This window comes from Pezoporus wallicus, unplaced genomic scaffold (genome assembly GCF_028554395.1).
Source record: "Pezoporus wallicus isolate ANWC-B61680 ecotype Strahan unplaced genomic scaffold, APGP_CSIRO_Pwel_v1 contig_1851, whole genome shotgun sequence".
NCBI lineage: Eukaryota > Metazoa > Chordata > Aves > Psittaciformes > Psittacidae > Pezoporus > Pezoporus wallicus.
The window spans coordinates 194,043-214,052 of NW_026635653.1; the positions used below are offsets into that span (position 1 = coordinate 194,043).

General features: G+C 40.6%; 1 protein-coding gene and 1 long non-coding RNA gene across 3 annotated transcripts in view; one reads left to right on the top strand and one right to left on the bottom strand.

Moving 5' to 3' along the window:
* LOC130592700 (uncharacterized) overlaps positions 1 to 8,560 on the top strand; it is a 38,062-nt gene extending 29,502 nt beyond the window's left edge. The window contains exons 2-5 of the long non-coding RNA XR_008970631.1: positions 2,199 to 2,318; positions 5,106 to 5,240; positions 6,646 to 6,774; positions 8,407 to 8,560. This is a non-coding gene — a long non-coding RNA (uncharacterized LOC130592700). The remainder of the gene's footprint in view (positions 1 to 2,198; positions 2,319 to 5,105; positions 5,241 to 6,645; positions 6,775 to 8,406) is intronic.
* Positions 1 to 20,010, bottom strand: part of COL4A2 (collagen type IV alpha 2 chain) — a 145,998-nt gene that overhangs the window by 28,790 nt on the left and 97,198 nt on the right. For both annotated transcript variants that reach the window (XM_057397219.1, XM_057397218.1), the window contains 18 exons: positions 19,759 to 19,830; positions 18,067 to 18,102; positions 17,911 to 17,973; positions 15,892 to 15,927; positions 15,189 to 15,230; positions 14,598 to 14,672; positions 13,354 to 13,398; positions 12,138 to 12,200; positions 11,344 to 11,388; positions 8,943 to 8,996; positions 8,635 to 8,701; positions 7,200 to 7,301; positions 6,643 to 6,798; positions 5,542 to 5,634; positions 5,041 to 5,207; positions 2,157 to 2,229; positions 1,954 to 2,060; positions 719 to 920 (listed from right to left, as the gene is read on the bottom strand). In XM_057397219.1, coding sequence (XP_057253202.1) covers positions 719 to 920; positions 1,954 to 2,060; positions 2,157 to 2,229; positions 5,041 to 5,207; positions 5,542 to 5,634; positions 6,643 to 6,798; positions 7,200 to 7,301; positions 8,635 to 8,701; positions 8,943 to 8,996; positions 11,344 to 11,388; positions 12,138 to 12,200; positions 13,354 to 13,398; positions 14,598 to 14,672; positions 15,189 to 15,230; positions 15,892 to 15,927; positions 17,911 to 17,973; positions 18,067 to 18,102; positions 19,759 to 19,830 — 1,498 coding nt within the window. The remainder of the gene's footprint in view (positions 1 to 718; positions 921 to 1,953; positions 2,061 to 2,156; positions 2,230 to 5,040; positions 5,208 to 5,541; positions 5,635 to 6,642; positions 6,799 to 7,199; positions 7,302 to 8,634; positions 8,702 to 8,942; positions 8,997 to 11,343; positions 11,389 to 12,137; positions 12,201 to 13,353; positions 13,399 to 14,597; positions 14,673 to 15,188; positions 15,231 to 15,891; positions 15,928 to 17,910; positions 17,974 to 18,066; positions 18,103 to 19,758; positions 19,831 to 20,010) is intronic.

Here is a 20,010-nt window from a genome sequence, read left to right on the forward strand (position 1 = left end):
TTATTATTTAAGAGAAAAACTGTGCTCTCAATTCCAACCAAAATGCCTATTACAACATCAGATAATGTATTCACTTATACATACATACAAGACAAACTATTTGTTATAACATAGTGGAACTCTCTATCCATGTATTAATTCAATCCAGGCCTGAAAGCTAACCCTGTCAGAGTTAGGAGGCTACATGTCTCATGCACTGTTTAGGGTTGGCAGGTGCCTGCCTTGGCTTGAATATTTTGCCAAGCATTTCAAAGTTGAGCAATAAAACCATGAGCCTGAGCTGTTGTGAATGTACCCCTGTCATTCTTATGCTGGAAGTTGCAGAGATACTATCAAGAGCTCTGAAGGATGGATATATGATTTTCTCTGGTCAGGTAAAAGATTATGTTGGATGGGGAAGACCAAAGAAAACCACCTGTGAGTACTCCAATAGCTGGATATTGCTCCATTGCCACCAAATGCTTGAAATCTGAAAGATGTTACTTGCTGGCACTAGCGCATTCATACTATTTCAATACCTGACACAAAACTACTGGGACTTTTGAAGTATTTACTTCTTTAATATTTCTGAACAACTAATACAAGCAATATCTTCTTACCCCCCCCCCCCCCCCCCCAAATGCTACCTTTTCAACAATGTGCTGTACAGAGGCTTCACACAGTTCAGTAATGATCTCCCATGGCTCTGATGTAAAACACTGCGATTGATGCCTCTTACCGAGTTGGCCAGGCTCTCCTGGCAGACCGGGCAGACCTGGAGGTCCTGGGCTTCCATCTTGTCCATGGTCACCTGGAGGACCCCGGTACCCTTTTGGACCAGGAAATCCTTCACCTGGCAGGCCTGCTTCTCCTGGAAAGCCCTTTGGGCCTAATTCACCTGGATAACCAGGATCGCCAGGGAAACCTCTGACAGCATCACCCTGAGGGAAGTGAGTGGATGTGGTCACTCCTGACTTTGCTGAGAAACAAAAAAACTCAAACAGTTGAACCACGCCCGTGACCAACATAAGCAGTAAGTCCCCGGATGTTGCATCCCAGCTCTTTAAATCAACACTGCAACTAAAATATTTTTTAAATAACCTGATTTTAATTTAAACCCCATGTCAGAAAAGGCATGAGAGAAGCACTCTTAGAGGAAGCATTCCCCTGAAAATGTTGGCCCATGAATGGCACTTGGGCAATATGAATGAATCACTGCTGTGGAGTGGCTTACTGCCCTTTCCGAAAAGCTGCAAGTGGATTTTGGGGAATCCACATGCATTGCTAGATTTGTTCTGGTGTGGCATTTACTTCTGAGACCTTGAGAAAAGCTGATATAAAACTGTGCCCAAATGGGGGCATATTTTTAATTTTTCTGTTACTTTACTGATATTTCTATGCTACTGAATCTAACAAACATCACTAGAAAATATTTCAATCCTCAAAGTAATATAAAATACTCTCTTTAGTGGTAGTAAAAAGCATTGTAGTCCAGATTGGATGATATGGCTTATCTTCAAATAATGCATAAGAGCAGTTAGCTAGGTGAGGTGCTATCAAGCATATATATGATGACACAACCTACATTTTGAGACTGTAAAGTTGTAGTAAATTTTACTTTTCTTTAACTCAGTTGTAACAAAACTACTGAAGTTCAGTCACACAGAATCTCTCCTAGACAATGCTAGAAGGAGTCACTAATGAACCACTATTTATCACAAATAACAAGCTGGCCTAAATGGGTCATACACTACTATGTAGTTGGGCAAGTAAAATGGAAATAAAAGTGAAAGATTGTTCCAAAAACCCTGAGAGTAAACCTGATCTTGAATATATCAATAACCAGCAAAGCCAGTCTAGTTGTGTGCATCATTATCTGTGAGAGAAGGATAGCTTGTTGCTCATAACCCCTCAGAATTAAATGCATTTGTAATTGAGTGTGGTGGAAATGGTTTAGCTGTACTTGCTGCTCACCGGAAAGCCAGGCTGTCCTGGTAAACCATCTAATCCATCTCTGCCTGGAAAGCCATCTCCACCTCTGATACCAGGCAGCCCGGGATCTCCTCGAATTCCTTTGGTGCCTAAAGAAGACCTTCCATTGTGAGATCAATCTCTCATGAAAGGTATAAATAGTAGCAAAATACAGGTGATATCAGTTGTTTTGTTTTTTACCCTACCTTTAGTAGTTATGTATAAAGAATCTCCCTTTTCTCCTTTAGGACCAGGAAATCCATGTTGACCCGAGAAACCCTGGTGTTACATGCAATGAAATAAAGAAGAAACAGAACCACTTAAATCAGAAAAGCTTCTGTAAATTATTTCTTCTTTAGTAATCCCATGTACGTGCCTGAATGTTTATTAATATGCTTTAACTAGGACCAAGGTCTTTGTGGCACGGTAGGGGAGCTTCTGCATGTGTACAGCACTGGGAGAGCTGTGGCTTTTCATGACCTGCAGTCCTGCAGATGACTGCAGCTGCAGAACTGCATTGGAGAATACTCAAAACATTACTATCTCACTACATGGGATGAAGGACTGAGTGGCCAGTAGGCATCAAGTGGAATTAAGCCATTCCACTTGATGCCTACTCATCCAGGTTGAGCAAGTTGTTAGTTTGCCCTCTCCAAAGTGCATATGTCAGTGGACTTTATTGCAGCTTCAGACATTCAGCAACATGATGGCAATCCATGTTTGCACAGAAACCCTGACAAAACAAAGCTCCCTGCAAAACAAAACAGAACACAATCCAGAAGCAAAACAGATCCTCACCAACACCACTGCATTGGCTCCACGCCCAGTGCTTGGACTTCTCTGTTCTAGGACACTCTTTCTCCAAACCCTAGCTGACTCAAATCCAGTCTCACAAGAGGCCTTGGCTTAACCAAACAAGTTAATCACACTATGCACAGTGTATTACCATTATTCCTCCACTTGCCTTCTCCCTCTTCCCTTTGAGTATTGGATAAGGAAGATCATGAGGGGAGAGGAGGGGCAGGAGTAAGGAGAGAGCGGCAGGCATGAGGGGAGGTTGAGAGGGGCAGTCATGAAGGGAGCTTGAGAGGGGCAGGTGTCAGGGGACCTCAAGAGGGGCAGACATGAGGAGAGCTTGTGAGGGGCAGGCGTGAGGAGCAGGTGTGAGGGCAGCTCGTGAGGGGCAGGCGTGAGGGGAGCTTGTGAGGGGCAGGCGTGAGGGGAGCTCATGAGGGGCAGGCGTGAGGGGAGCTTGTGAGGAGCAGGTGTGAGGGAAGCTCAAGAGTGGCAGACAAGAGGGCAGCTTGTGAGGGGCAGGCATGAGGGGAGCTTGTGAGGGGCAGGCATGAGGGGAGCTTGTGAGGGGCAGGCATGAGGGGAGCTTGTGAGGGGAAGGCATGAGGGGAGCTTGTGAGGGGCAGTTGTGAGGGGGAGGTGTGAGGGAGCAGGAGGGATGGCCTTCAGGGTTGAGGGGAGATCATGAGGGGAGATCATGAGGGGAGAGCAGGGGTGGCTGTGGGCCATGAGGGGAGAGCGTGAGGGGAGATGAAGGATAGCTGTGAGGGGTAGGGTTGGCAGCTATAGAGTAGGCCACTATGGCGGGTGGGGGGTAGATGAGGCGTTCCTGTGAGTGGAGATCATGAGGGGCAGCCATGAGGGGAGATGAGTTTGCCCTCAGTGACATGGTTTAGTGGTGGGCTGAGCAGCTCTGCATAGCAGTTGGACCTGATGATCTTAGAGGTCTTTTCCAACCTGGTTGATTCTATGATTCTACAGTAAATTACTCAGTTTTAACCATTAAAGAAAATGCTGTAAGCAACTCTTTGGCATCATGGAAACAACACTGTTATATTGACCTGCAATTCTCCCTGCCCACCACTACAAAAGAGGACAGCTTCATAGCTGGCAGTGGATTGTGATTCACAACACTATTATAGGGCTGAAAAGTAGCATCATCTTTAGATGTTCAGAAGAGCCTAAAGCACTAAATGAAAACATTATGTTTGCTCTGACATCTTTGTATAAACAAAATCAGTTTTGGGTCAGATTTACAAGAATTTTATTCTAAAACCTTGAGAGATGTGATTTCCTGAAGTCAGTTCTGACGGCAAGGAACCACAATGCAATTGGCATACCACACAGTACAGCACCTCTCAGTGTAAGTAACAAACAAATGATTATAAGCAAAGCTCTTTTCTTGGGGTTATTGAATACTGGTTTTTAGGAAGACTTAATGTATTGTAAACAGGAACCTTGCATTTCATCATTTTGATATAGTGTCTTATTAACAACCATAAGTTACTACTGGAATTAGAATCATAGAATCATAGAATAGTTAGGGTTGGAAAGGACCTTAAGATTATCTAGTTCCACCCCCCCTGCAATGGGCAGGGACACCTCACACTAAACCATATCACCCAAGGCCTCGTCCAACCTGGCCTTGAACACTGTCAGGGATGGAGCATTCACAACCTCCCCGGGCAACCTATTCCAGTGCCTCACCACCCTCACAGGAAAGAATTTCCTCCTTATATCCAATCTAAACTTCCCCTGTTTAAGTTTTAACCCATTACCCCTTGTCCTGTTACTACAGTCTCTAATGAAGAGTCCCTCCCCAGCATCCCTATAGCCCCCCTTCAGATACTGGAAGGCTGCTCTGAGGTCTCCACGCAGCCTTCTCTTCTACAGGCTGAACAGCCCCAACTTTCTCAGCCTAAATTATTACCCTTCCAGATGGTCAGGTCTTACTCAGTAGTACAGTAGCATAGTTTAAATGGGAAGTGGACCTTGGATTATGTGGAAATCTTTCACTTTTCCTAAAACTGCATATTCTGACTTCCATCCTAGCAATTCTTTGCTTTCAGTATTTTGTAGATAGCAATCTGAAAGCAATTGAAGTGGCATGGAAAGAAAGAAATCATACTTGTTAGCATTTTTCCATGGAGAATAGCCTGGGTTTTTTCTTGTGTGGTTTTGGATTGTTTTTTGGTGTGTTTTTTTTTTCTTTTGTTTGTTTATTTTTTGGAGGTTTTGTTTGTTTGTTTTGTAGTAAGCATTTAAAGCAATGCAATAAAGTGGTAATTATCTCACTTTTGCTCCAGGGTAGCCAGGAATACCGTGTGGTCCTTGATCACCAGGTTCTCCTTTCCTCCCAGGCTGGCCAGGAGTTCCTGGAAAGCCAGGAGGGCCAGGGGGACCAGTAGAGCCCCTTCTCCTTTCCTCATCCAAAAGGCATGTACTGCAATCTCCTTCTTCACCTAAGGAAAGGATTGGAAAGAGAAGAAAGAATGGTCTGTCACTACGAAATGGATGTTCAGCTATATCCATCTTATATATAGACTTGAGAATACTTGAGTAGTTTCTGAAATACTTGAGAGAAATACTTCCTCTTTTTTTTGGTTTGTTTTTTTGTTACAAGAAGCTAACATAATGCTTCCTTGCGTTAGCCCCAGATCAAATTCACCAGTCCACAAGCACGTCATAGCTCTATAAACTCAGACTGAATACAACAGGAGCTTTACATAGTGCTGCTTACAACAGCATCTGTTACCTGTTATCATAACATCTGTTGAGTTATTTGTTGTAACTTACCTTTAGGTCCTTTTTGTCCTCTTGGCCCAGGGAAACCTTGTATGCCAAATCTACCTGGCGTCCCCTCCTGTCCTTTTAATCCAAAGAGAGGACCTATAAATCAAATAAAAATAGCAATTGATGTAGTGTAGATTTACTTTTATTCCCTTTCCTTCCTGTTCCTTTGAGCTGCACTGCATCTGCCCTTTTCTGTTCTCCCTAATGGAGTTTACTGTCTAACCCAGCCTGTTATTATCTACCCCTTACTCTCTTCCTCTCTACCTCTTCTCACAGCTCCCCACACACTTTCTTAGCTACTTCCATCTGCAGTGGCAGATGATCCTTGCCATTCTTTGCTCTTTCTCACCTTGAATTCCTTGAGCTTCTCTCAGCACTTTGCAGTACCACAGGCTGCCTGCACTGGATCACCTCTTGCACATCATTTTCTCTACTCCTGCTCTTGCACTGCAGTGTTGTGCTTTTCACACCACAATCTCAGTCAGAAGCGGCCTCTGGAGGTCACCTGGTCCAACCCTCTGCTCAAAGCAGGGCCAACCTCAAAGCTGCAGCAAGTTGCTCAGGACCCTGTCCAGCTAAGTACTGAGTATCTCCTAAGATGGAGAGTCTACAGTCTCTCTGAGCAACCTGTTCAGTGTCTGACCACTCTCATGGTGAAAAAGGTTTTCCTAAGCAGAACTTCCTTTGTTGCAGCTTGTCACCATTGCTTCTTGCCCTGTTGCTGTGTTCCTTAGTGAAGCATTTGGTTTCATTTTCCCAATGACCTCCTGAGAGGTAGGGGAAAGTAGCAGCAAGATTCCCCTTAGCTTTCTTTTCTCCAGGATAAAGAAGAAATTCAGCTCTCTCAGACACTCCTTGACACTCATATCTCGCCCCCAGCCCCAAACAGACCTTTTCTTTCAAATTTCACCAGGAATGTCTAAAACTGATAGAAACCTTTCCTTCATTGAAGAGCACACAACACCTCTTCCCTGTGTGTCCTTCCTGCCAAACATTTCATTTTATTTCCTCCATCTACTTTATCACTTTGCCTTGCCAACCACTGTCTTTAAAATAAGCACAGATGTTCCTCTGAGTTCTCGTCATCTCTCTTTATGCACTTACCAGGGGCTCCAGCAGGACCAGGTGGACCACGGAGTCCTGGTGTGCCATGTTTACCCGGAAAGCCGGGTGGGCCTGCCTGATAAGCAGGAGATCCTGATTCACCTTTTTCACCTTTCGGTCCCATTTCTCCAGGTAAGCCTGGCTTATCCCCATCCGCTGGAATAGAAACAGGGAAGAAGTTCAAAACAATTTCTTAACAACAGTGCTCAAGGAGCTGTAATGGAGCAGAAGGGAAAGTTCATGCAACTGCATCTAGCATGCAAGGAAAAATGGAGATATTTAGCATAGAGTAAAAATGGTAACTGCACTTCTCACTTGAGCAAATCTATAGGAGTTACTGAAGCAAGCTTCCATCATCATCTCCAGTTGTTTTGTCAGAGCTCCATCAAGGCTGGAGGAAAATGCTTCTCTGGTTTTTTGTCCCAGCAGTTAGTTATCTACCACTCTGCACTGCATGATCCACAGTCCACACATAAATTCCCCACATCCCTGACCATGTATCAGTTGAAACTGGCTATAAAGTTAAGCTGTTGGAACATCTGTTGATGGGATATTACCATCAGAAAATCCAGGAAGACCAGGAGGTCCATGATCTCCCTCTTCTCCTGGGTCTCCCTGTAGTCCAGAAACACCTGGAAAGCCTGGGTCACCTCTTACACCTGAAAGACATCCCCGTTCCACAAACCACATGTTAGTGTGATGCCATTTGTGACCCATAAATGCCAACTTGTGTCACACTGCAAATTACTCAGTTCTTAAAAAGTAAAGATTAGGAAATTCAAAGACTTTAGAATATTAGAGTTTGCACTTGTTTCTTAAAGATAGTTTCAGAAATGCAAAAACGTGCCACCTCATGCTGCCTAGGCTGAATAAAGAAATGAATTTGAGAGATTTCTGTAAAGCCCAAATATATCTGGGAGCTGAACATGGCCTGTGACAGGAAGAAGAACATCTCTCAGCTCTTACTAATATGCTGCTAGAGCTAAATTGCTCCTGAGAAGCACAGAAGACCAGCTCTCTATGATATGTGAGCTTTGGGCTTTCCTCTGTTCCCCAGGAGATAAAGCATCTGCCTGGGCCTGGCTATTGCCGGTAGGGAGGTATCATGCTCTTGTCATAGGTCAATGACACTAGAGGACATATGGTGTGTCAGCCCTTTACCTGTTTCCTCCTCTCCCTACACAGTCTTTCCTGATCCTAAAAGCCTGTCAGGGTGTTTGATTTGAACAATATTTTGGGCCTCTTGCTCCCATTCACTGGGAGAAAGGGAACCACTCATTGTTAGGCTCTCTGGCTTTCTTCAACAAGATCAGAAAACTCAGTGGTATAAGGACAAAGGCTGGGACAATGGTCTATGATCATCTTTGTTGTTTGCTGGCACCTTCCCTGAAATAGTTTTCATCTTGGCAAACTGGTATCACCTTGTATGTGTTTCTAGTCTGGCAAGCCATGACTTTGTGGGACATCTGACAGTGGGTGCTACAAATTTAGTGGAAAGGTCACAAAATCAATTTGTTGGAAAAAAAATCCTCTTCTATTGTTTTTAATGTTGATTTTTGGTTTGGTTTGGGTTTCTTTTTTTGTGTTTTTTTTTTTTTTTTCATTTCTAAATACTAGACTATAAGAATGGTCTCTGCTGTACTGCCATTGCTGCACTTTATCCAGAGTCTCTGAAACAGGATACAGAAGACAGACTCTCCCATTCTTCCTTTCACTGGACAACAGTCACAGGCTTTTTTGCTTGTTTCTTCTTTCTGGACACAGGAATGCATGGATGCCTTTTGATCAGCAATCCAGCTTCAGCAGGACAAAGAAGCCACCTGCCTGCAGAGCAGTGATCAGAGCACTCTCTTGGAAGGCAATTATACCTTCTGGGACAGTTCAGCAAACCAGTCTTTTAAGGAGTCGAATCCTCAAAATTTCATGCTTTTGATCTATGTATAAGGTAGTAAAATGCAGCTAAGATAAGCAATCTAAGCAAAGAAGATGTACCTTTCCTTGGGATGTGGGAAGGAAGATAGGAATCTGGTCCTGGAAGACCAATGTCGCCTGGCTCCCCCTGTTAACAGAAACTGAAGTATCACATCTAAGCACATTATTCTAGAGAATTCCTTTTAAAATGCCCAGGAAACCCAAAGAAACAAACTGACATGACCTTTCAGAAATCTCTGAGATTTCAAGTTAACGAACTACATAACTGGTTCTACAATGATGAGAAACACAATTGTTATTACATGACAGAAAAGCAAGCAAAATCACATTTGCTTTATTGCTCCTGGCAAATGAGAATAAAGCAGTACCTTGCCTCCCCGAGGACCATAGACACCTGGTGGACCATCAAATCCTGGAAAACCCTGTAATACACATAAAAATAATTGACTTTTCCTTATCAGAGAGAGAATAAAATTACTTGCTTCCTCTGATGTTAGTGTTAAAACTATGCAACAGAGAGGAGCAATTTGTTTCCCTGTGGTCTGGTAATTTGGGTAATACCATTAAGTTTTCTGTTTTGATGTTACACGTCTTGGACCAAGCCTAACTCCCATCAAAGGCCAGAGGGACCTACTGTGGCGCAGGCTCTGTCACCCGTGGCAGTGGTGCAGATGGAAGGAGCACCTACATTCACGCTGTCCCATGGAGGCTGAAGTAATGGGGAAGCAGAAAGGGGATCCCTTCCATGCCAGCTGACCCTGAGACACATGGGTCAGGCAGCCAGAACACACCAACCTGCTGCAAGAAGACTAAATGAGTCTGAATCATTAGGAGTGGACATATTTTACATGGAATGTAAACAGTGAACAGTGAAACAGCACTGAAGTGCACAGGTCCCTTTTACTGTTTTCCAGGCAGCTGGAGCCTGTTTGGCCGAAGAGGGATTTCCTGGCTGAATGAGAAGAACTCAGGACCAGCCCTGAGGTGCCTTCATCCAATTCTCCCACTCCTGGAGCATGCTGTACCTCAAAGAAAATTTTTCATCCCCGCCTCAGCAAATGTTGTAATACTTAAGGTCCCGCCCACTTCATTCTTTTAAAAGTCTTGAAATCCGAAGCACGTGAATTAAAACACATGTAGTAAAGCACAGTACCTCCTACATGAGAGACTATTTCAGCTGCTGGAGTACACAGAGCAAAGTGCAGATTTCAGTGATGTTGATATAAAAGAGGTGATCTCTTCTGTGTGCCTTACTTGGCTCTTTGACAACTTTTGTTGACTATAGAAAATGTTCATATGTACTCTGGAAAAAGGCTAGTGTTTAAAAGGTAAACTCTTAGAAAACAGTGGCCAGATCATCAACAGATACCAATTAACACAGTTTTACTGAAGCCAATAGATTTGTATAATTCATACTAGTTAGATTAGAAACCAGTTTATTTAAAATTCCGTACCTCCCAAATTTCACAGAGCTTGAATATTAGTAAGTCACTCTATAAGTCACTTACGCAGTTTTAAAGCATTATAATACCACAGCTGACAGAAAGATGATCTTGAGGTCCTTTCCAACCCAAACCATTCTGTGATTCTATGGGTCTATGTCACAAATTAAACTGCATGCTTCAAAGTCCTTCCCATAATGGCAACTGTACATCAGACCATGAAGAAAGGAGTCTCTTCACCCAGGTGTAAAATCTCTACACTAGGTGGAGCTGGCGGACTTAAAGTGAAACCAGCAACTTCCTAATTAAACGCAGCTTTATCTGTGCGCAGGCAGACTTAACCATCCTTCCTTCTTTCTTAAGAATCAAATCACTCAAAAAGCAACAAAAAGATGGCTGTTGTGAACAGCACATCGAGTAGGCTGTCCCGTCTTATACACGTTATACACTGATACTCCATCAAAAGAAATGTATCTTCTGATAAAAATGTTGCCAAGATTCACCCTCAGGAAGGGGAAGTCACTGACCATTCCTGACTGGAGTATGAGCCTATGTTAAGGTCAATCAATGGGCTTTAATGGGGTTTGCACCAGCCTCTCCACGTATGTATTGCTGATAGCATATTCCCTTCCACACCAGCAGGTTTTGTGACTGGACCAAACAGCTGTTATTTTTCATATTTCATGTACTTTCATGTCCCATGTGCTTCATGTTGTAATTGTTATGCCTTGGTGGCAGGACAAATCCTTACACAACTAAGTATGGAGAAACATGGAAAAGTCATGCATTTGAGTACACCACAGCTATTTGAATACCTCATGGAAGTGATTTCTAAGGTTGACGGAGGAAGCCTTTTTCTGACACCAAACAGAAAATGTGAGCTCTTCTCTGACAGAATGCTACTTTAAATGTTTGGTTGTGTTTCCATGGAGACAGAGATTTACCTGGTACTTTTATCATTTTTCTTCTCTTATTTCTCTTCTTCTTTTGTGATATATAAGTCTAACCATAATGCCCAACGCTATTCAAAACAGTAAGTTTCTGCATGTCGGAATAAAATTACAGAAATCATGGTCACAGTAATGGGAACAATGAAAATGACACCTCCCTGTTGTGCTCTTAAAACAAACTTTAATTATAGGACCATGTTTTTTTTCACTGATGAGAAAAAGAACTGACCCAAAACTACAATGATGGTTGAATCCAGATGATATTTGTTAGGCTACAGCTGGTGTAATTACAGGCAGGGTTTGTCCTCTACAGTTTACTTTTTAGACAGATTGTCTACATATGTGTTAGAAACAACAGTCTGGTATGAGATACTCACTCTTTCTCCACCAAGTCCTGGAAAACCATTGATGCCAGGCAGTCCCTATGAAGGCACAATAAAAGTAGCATAATAAAGTATCATCCTAACATCCTAATGGTGAAGAACCATTATTATTCCTGAGATAGAATAAATCTGACAGCTTGAAACTGCAACACTAACAGTCAGAGTTCAGATGCTTTTCCAATAATATTCATGTATGGTGCAAACAGAGGAGGTCTGAAATCTAATCTGGTATTTGATTTTTATCTCTTAATCAATACATTGTAAATTGACCATGAAGATTTTAAAAATGGCTGAGATTTTTTTTCAAATACGTGCTCAGTACTGTTTTCACACTGTTTAAACATTTTAGAAACACTGCCCCCCGCCAAAGCGTCCACTGATGCTACAAGGTAGTAGTATTTAAGCTATTTTTTTTTTCTGGGGTCACAAGTAACCAGAACCAAACTTGTGTTTGTCAGCCATTGTCTGAAGAGACCTAAGACGGAAACAGTGGAGTAGAGTCTGTGCTGAGGACCAGCACAGTAGCTCTGGCTAGTGAGCACAGCTTTAGGTATAAGAAATACACAAGGCTTCCCAAAGATGGTATAGGCATACCTGTGAGGCCCAGAGAGGCCTCTTCCCACTATAATTTCAAAATGACCTTTTTGCTTTCCTGTATCAGGCACCTGGTGGGCTGAAGAACTATCATTTCTATAGTTTGTTAATCTGTGTTTTGCTCCTGAAGGCAAAGTCTCAGCTTGGACTTGCAAATTCATCTGGGTGAATTTTACCTTTAATGAGTGACTCACCCTTTGTCCTGGGAAGCCTATTACCCCTTCTTCACCTTTTTCAGGGACATGAAGAAGTACACCCTAGGAAACATTACAAATTAGTTTAATGTATTTCTTCATTATATGCAAAAAAAATGTAAGACTGTTTTATGGAAGCTAAACAGGAAAAAAACATTATTGTAACACATGGAGGATCTAATAATAGCTGCATGTGAAAGAACTGTTGTCCTTAAAATTAAGTGTAATATGCTTGCTTCATTACAATAGCAGGAGCAGGCCGTTAGGGAGAAGACAGGGTTTCCCTCCTATCACCTCTTTATTTTTTCTGTTGCTGCAACTCTAAAAGAAGAGCCAAAGCAATTATTCAGCTATACAACTAATCAAGCAACTCAGCTGATGCCCAAACTGTAGCTTGAGAGAGCTATTTGGCAAACATAGTCATGCTGCTGTCCATTCTAGAAAGAAAAAAAAAAAAAAAAGGAAGAAACACATACTCCCTTTTGCTACATCAGCATAAAATCTACAGTTTTGCTAATGCAGCTGACAAAATTCTACATGTGTAAAATCTGACCAACAGCTGAAGAACTGGCTAGCAACTGCACATGGAGGGCATCAGGGCTCACACTGTGACCTTCTCCCACAACCTTGCGGAGAAGCTAACCAGATCATCTGAGAAAATAAAGATTTGCAGAATGCTCAGTGGGGCATCCTTAATTGGTAAAGACTGTATTTTAAACCACTCTGGGAAGTAAAAAGGCACCATTCAGTGGCAAAGCTATTTAGATAGTCTAGAGATTGCAACTGAATAAGTTAACTAAACCACATTCAGTCAAGCCTGGTTGACAGATCTAAATGATACAGCAACACATGGGATTACTGTCCACTTACTCAACAGACTTACTGACCACTGATTCCAAAAGTCTGTATGTGGTAGAGAGTAGACTGAAAAGGATTGAGATAATTTCTGTATATGCTTATTTAATGAAATTTAGTGGAATTTTTAAACATAGCTAAAGTTAAAAAGTGCTTGAGGGAAAATCTTATTTTGGTAAACCAGTAAGAGAATGACTGATTGCACTGTGGAGTTTATTACATGTCATATTCAGCTTTGCTAAAGCATCAGAAATGGTGTCTCTGCTTATGCTGCTCCATATCTATACTGCACCATTTCAATGAAGAATGCACCAGCAGTAACGCAGATGTTATTTGTTTTCTTCTTCTCCCATTGACTTACTGGAATTCCAGCTTCCCCTTTTTGTCCAGGGTCTCCTCTTTCACCCTAACAATAAAGAAAAAGTATTCAGGTATGTTAGGCATTCCCCTTTACATTTCAATGACTTTTCTAAAACACAAAGTGACAAATGTTTATCAAGAGTGAAAAAGTACCACTCCTGTCCTGTTCTTTATCCATACACTTGTCATATGAAATGCATTTTTTCACAAGAAATTTTTAAAATTTGCTCTTTAAAAAAATATTTGATTTTTTTTCTGAAAAGTTTTCTAGAAATGTGAACACCTCAGGGGCTTCCCAGGCTTATTCATGAGATGTCTGGGTGGTGAGTGCCCGAGTATCGCCTATAAATAAATGCATATTCTTCCATTTTTACCTGCCAATTATCTATTAATTGTCTCATCAGAAGTAAGAATTCCTGTTAGGATCAGACAAATCATAGCCTAAAGTCTGCTCACTATATTGATCATGTATCCACTGAATATAAAGACTCTCTAAGAAGTAGCTCATATGCAGACATTTCTGCTTAGTCATGAAAATTCCAACATATGCATTACTTAATGCAGACTGCAGACCATCAAAAGCATTTTTAGATTTTTCAGTGTCATAACAATTTACTTATCTTACTGAAGAAATTCCATGAGCCAAATGAACTTTCTAGCTTCAAATTTGAGATGAAAAACTACTGGTCTGGTTCTCATACACACACAGGGTATGAGAAACTCTTCTGCCAGCAAGAAGTAATAGATAAGAATAAGATACATCTTGCTGTTGAGGATTTCTCCAATATGTATGAATAAGCCTCAATTCTAAGTATACAAATCACTGCATCACACAGATAAGCTATGAACACAGTAATTCAGACAGCTTCCCTAAAGATACGCTTCTTTTAAAGCAAGAAAATGTCACTCACTATTATGAAAAATAAGATATTAGATGATTTCTCAGCAGGTATTGCTGCTTGTAAAATGAGAAAATGTGAGTGATGGCCACTAGTCGCATAGTTAAACAAAAATAGTAAGTTTGCCAAAGGCACCTTTAGTCTGTGAAAAGTGCTTTCTGGATTACTTTAGCTACCACTATTTCAATAAATACTTCATGATCCAAGCTATGGGAAAGTAGATTTCTCTTTTGATATACTAAAGTATTCTACATACTATATGTTAAAGCACAATTGTACAGTATTTCAGTTTTGGTACTGCAGAGCTTAGTTCCTTGTGTATTTTGGCAAAATACCCTGTAGTTACCTTGTGTTTGTCAGAGGGGACACCCATCAGTTCTCTTGTAGGAAGCCCAGGTGGACCTGGAGGACCAGGAGGGCCCTGCAGGAAAAGCGTAAGAGTACATTTACTAACAGTTGTAATACCTTGCCAAGCTGTTGATCAGCACGTGGTCTAAGGAACTGCAACAAAAGGAGCAATGCAGATTTGCCCCTCCTAGATGTATGGTTCTAAACCTCTGAATAAATTGATGGCAAGATAAATTTATTTTGTGCTGGGATTAACATATAGCAATACTTGTTCTTGTCTCATAAGTTTCCAGAATGACGGTAAAGATTATTGCTTTATATAAAGTGGTCATGCTTTACAAATTTCAGAAGTGTTGCCTCTGTGTGGTGTAAATGAGGGCAAAGCAAGATCAAGACATGTAGAACTTAGTCCAGCTATGACATTCCTTATGGAGATTATCATCACTTTCAAAGCTATACTTGTTTTTCTCTTATAATTGCATGATACAACTGCAAACTAAGAGTGTAATTAAAATAGGTTCCTTTATAAATAGTAAATAACAGCAACCTGTCCATTAGTAATGACACTAATTCATTAGTTTTCCTTTACCTGTTCACCTTTTTCTCCATAGAAGCCAAGACCTCTGTTACCCTGCAAAAACAGTAGGTCAAGATTTACTTCATGTATGACTCAGTTTTCTAATGTAAAATTCAAATTTAAACATGCTTAAAGGCCTTTTCAGGCTTGCAAGTCCTTGGGACACCACTGAACTGCAGTCAAATAATAGTCTAGGTTTACTGTCAAGGTTTTTTATAGATTTAAGAGTATTTTTTAGAAATAAACATTCAGAAAGACAACTCTAATTAACATCTCATGCTACCAGTGCTACATAAAACAGACTTCAAGTCATTCACTGAGTAATGTTGCGAAAAGATCAAGTATTTCTTTTGCAAGTTTTTTAATAGCACTGAATGTTAAATAAAAACACCTAAGTGGGCTGGAACAATGAACTCATATATTTTTCTTCCGTGATATAGCTGAATACTGTTAAGACTGCAAGTGTTCTCTGTTAATGGGAAGCTACTGTAATTACAGTAGCAAATTAAATGTGGCTCTAGATGTGGCTTAATCTCTTCAGGGTAGGCAGTCCCAGTGTAAGATTAACTTCTTGTGGTATGCAGCCAACACAGAGAGTCCTGTGCTACACAAGCTTTAGTGCAGCCTGTGGTTCTTTATTTTACCGCTTTCAAGTAGGTATTGGATAAACCTCAGCAACACAAAATCAACATAAACAACTCTGACACAGACTTACTTGTGGTCCTTGTGGTCCTGGGGGCCCTGGTGGTCCCTGAAGAAACACAATAGGGGAAAGCAAGTTACTTGTCAACTTTCTAATCAATGCATGCAGGACACTAGCTATTTTATGTCCAAAATGTAAGTATTTATTTCTCATTTATTTCTGAGCTGTATTCCTCAGCTTTGTGCTATCCTCTTCGTATTAGCTGTGTTTACTGTTCTTAAAAATACCCTCCTAAGTCACATCATGATCTTTCCTAACAGAATAACAGTCTCCCAGTTTAGACCTAATGAAATCCCATGTTAATTTCAAATAAGAAGAATTTGTGGTTTTGGATCCTGACCTTGTAACATTTTAAGCTGATAACTAAAGTTAAGCATGTCTTCACTGGACTTCACTGGACTGATGCCCTGCCACAGTACCCATCTGTAAAGGAAGCTGAACTAATACATGCATCTCAGATTACCTATTTGGTATTGTACACAATGAAATCAAAGGAAGATAGCGGGAAATGAAAATATAACAGGAACAGAAGCTGCCAGAGTCTTACAAGAAAAGCTGGAGGAAAGCCTCAAATTGGAGATACAACCTGCCTTGCTTCAGTCAGCTATGGTAGCAGGCTCCAAACAGCTCTGCACATTAAATTCTCCATCAGATATAAGAAAGGTGAAAAAAAATTACTGAAAAAATTAAAACCTCTATCAGATGTAGGAAAGGTGAAAAAAAATACTGAAAAAATTAGTTTTTTAATTAGTTTTGGTTAGTCAAGTAATCTGTGAGCTGCTGACACATCTACTGGGCCCTCTCACAGGTGAGTCACAGCTTTAGAGACAGTAAGTATAGTTGAAGATATTTTGCTAAAAGCTGGAGATGGTGGGCATCCATCTACTTGGGAAGAGTGTTTGAAAGATGGCAACCAGAGGGATGCCACCATGAGCCTCAGAAAATGTATGGTTTATAGCATTCCTGACATCCAAGACAGCACACTGGGAATATGAGTCATTGCAGGCTGGGCTCCTGTATGAAGCTCATGAATGCTGTGGGTTCACTCTAAAGGAAGAGTTAGTAAAAGACTGAGGAGATCCTGCTTCAGGAGGACCAGAGGAGAAAGACAAGATGCAGCTTACTCCAGACGATAACACAGGTCACTGCAGAAAACAGCTTTGGAAAGGTTTAGCATGCTGTGGATTTAGTCGTAGAAACATACGTTGTTTTGGAGGGGGGGTGCCTGACAACAGCTGTGGAGGCTGTGTGTAGAAAGCCCTGATTAGTTGCCTTTCTTCCCCTCAAATCAGTGATGTAGTGCAGGTCTGAAGTGAATTTTTGTCAAAATAAACAAAAAAGCAAAATGCTATAAAGTTGTCTTACAGGAAAATAAAGCAAGTATAAAGAAGATGAAACATATTGAACATCTGCTTCTTACCCCTAAAATTATTAACCACGGTAATAAGAAATGTAGAATGGTATCTGGAGAGAAAACATTCTTCTCAAAGAACTATTCAGCAGCAGTTGTCAACGTCAATGCTGTACATGCTGATTTTGGAGAAAATGACTACAAACTAGTTTAAAAATAAAATTGTATTCTAAATACTAATGAAGACTGTTATCTATCTATCCAATCTCCTATGGGAAGTGTGGAAAGCTAAATATATATTCTTTATGATCACTAAAGATAATATATTTAGGTCCTGATACCTTTGATAACTAAGTGTGTGGGGGATGTAGACTGGATAGCATTGAGTAATCTTTACAAACAAGACTCTTTCAAGGAGGTTAAAGAAATACAATATAAATCAAAAGCCTCTGGCAATCTGGTGTGAAACAAATTATATCTCTTTTTGCAATATTCATTCTTGTAGAATCAGTGTTTCACAATACTTTTAAAAAGGTTTTGCATCCAAGGACACCTACCTGCTACTTTTAACCTGCTTCTCTACTCATTTGCTAAATTACAATCCAACATAATGGGACTTGCTGAGATAATTCTTTTGTTAGGTTTTAATTTTCTCCAGAACATATTTTAAATATACTTACTGGTCTTCCTCGCTCTCCTCTTGGACCAAGAGGTCCTTGAATACCCAGCGTACCTGGAGGTCCCTTTAAACAAAAAGAATGCCCAGCCATCAACTAATGTTGTTCTGGTATCAGTTACTGTTGACATTTTATCACATTTGCTGTAGTACTACTTACTGGAAAACCACTGAACCCTGGCTCCCCAGGTTCCCCCTAAAAAAACAAGCAAAAAATGCGATAAATGCTATATACAAAAATAATTTTAAAAAATTATTCTTCTCACTATTTCTTTTCTCATTCCAAAAACTAATCACAGTATACAATGCTACACAAACCCTTACACACAGATGCATTCGATTCAGGTGTTGAGTTAACCAAACGTGGGCCACATGGATTTTGTGCTTCGTATACAGAGCATATATAGTTGCATACATAGTTGCATGCAGTACAATAGGAGGATACAAAATTGGCTAAGGAAGTTATGGATCTAAACTACCAGGCTGAAATGGATAACAGGCCACATATAATTCTTTTTTGAAAAATCCTGTCTAACCAGTGGCTTAATTAGGGCTATAACCTTAGCTGAAATACAAGTACAGGTTCATATTTCATGAGTTGCATGGGAATTACTGAATCGTTTTGAGTCAATTCTGAGTCACTAAAAGCATTTGGAACACACTGTTTTCAGTGACCACATATTTTAACCGCAGTACATGTTGAAATGTTTTTGGAAATTGGACCCAAAACTGTTCTAGCGCAAAGATATTCCAATACCCATAAATAATGCGGCATTCAGTCCAGACACCTTCAATCACTTTTAATAGCATCCTAGCTATCTGGTTAATTTGTATTTAGTTAACAGAATAATTTGTGGAACCAAACACTTTCTGAAATGAAGACAGGTGTCAGTATCCATCCTTGGCATCCTTGGGCACAATATACTTGAACAACTCTTAATCATTACTTAATTATTCCTTAATCATTCCTAATTAGTAACAAGTGCAGATGTGAAGAGTTTCTGAAAGCAAAAGAAGTAGTTAAAAAACCTGGGCAGCTTACAAAGATACCAACAGAAAAATCTATTTTGGCATTCATCACTGACACAAAATAGACATAAACGATGTCAGCAGATCCCTTCTGTGCTGAGTACAGCTTAAATGTAGCTTTGTACATCAATTTGTCACAATTTGTTCTCTAATACTGTATATGGCCCATTACTTCTATCTGATACCTTCAAATTATACAAGCCTATATATATGAGAAAAAACTACAAGTGATTACAAAACAACTGTAAAGATTAGATACAGTAGGATTAGACCCCTAGGAATACTTTGGCTTTACTAACTAAATAATATATTGAAGCATATTTTATCCTATGTCAACCAAACTCCAGCATGAAAATTACAAAGAAAGGATGGTAACAGTAAACAGAATAATTCTGTGGACAAAATTATGACGAGTGATTTGCCATTGACGAGGCCTTGGGTGATATGGTTTAGTTCCAGGGGGGCTGGAACTTGATGATCTTAAGGTCCTTTCCAACCCTAACTATTCTATGACTCTATGATATAAAGGTAGTCATTGAATAAAGAGGGCAATACTTGAACTACAACACCAGTGCCTCTGCAATCCACCTGTAGGCTGGAATTCCTTGCAAATAACTGAAGGGACATTCCCCCCCCCCCCCCCCCCCCCCCCCGGATATCAGATAAGACTATTGTAACCACAGAAAGCAGAAGCTGCCTTGCAAAGCCTACACAGAATCAAAGTGTGCCTCTTGTGTCGTGTCTGTCAGAGTGTAAGAAAAATCCGTTGTTTGTTTGTAAAACTGTACTGAGCATGAATAACTCACAGGAGTTACAGACATACCCTGTATCTGCTTGTGATATCCGGTGGCAGTATATAGGGTTCCCCCTTCTGGCCCTTTGGCCCTTGGACTCCCTAGAGGTGACAAAAAAAATAATTATAAAGTAAGCTTTCAGATCATATATGTTAACACATGAACAGCTAAGAGTAATGAAAAATATTTGTTGGGGTTTTCATGAGTATATACATACCACTGTTTAGAGACAGAGACTATGCCCAGCTTTGGAAATTCATGGTTTAAAATCAAAGTGTAAG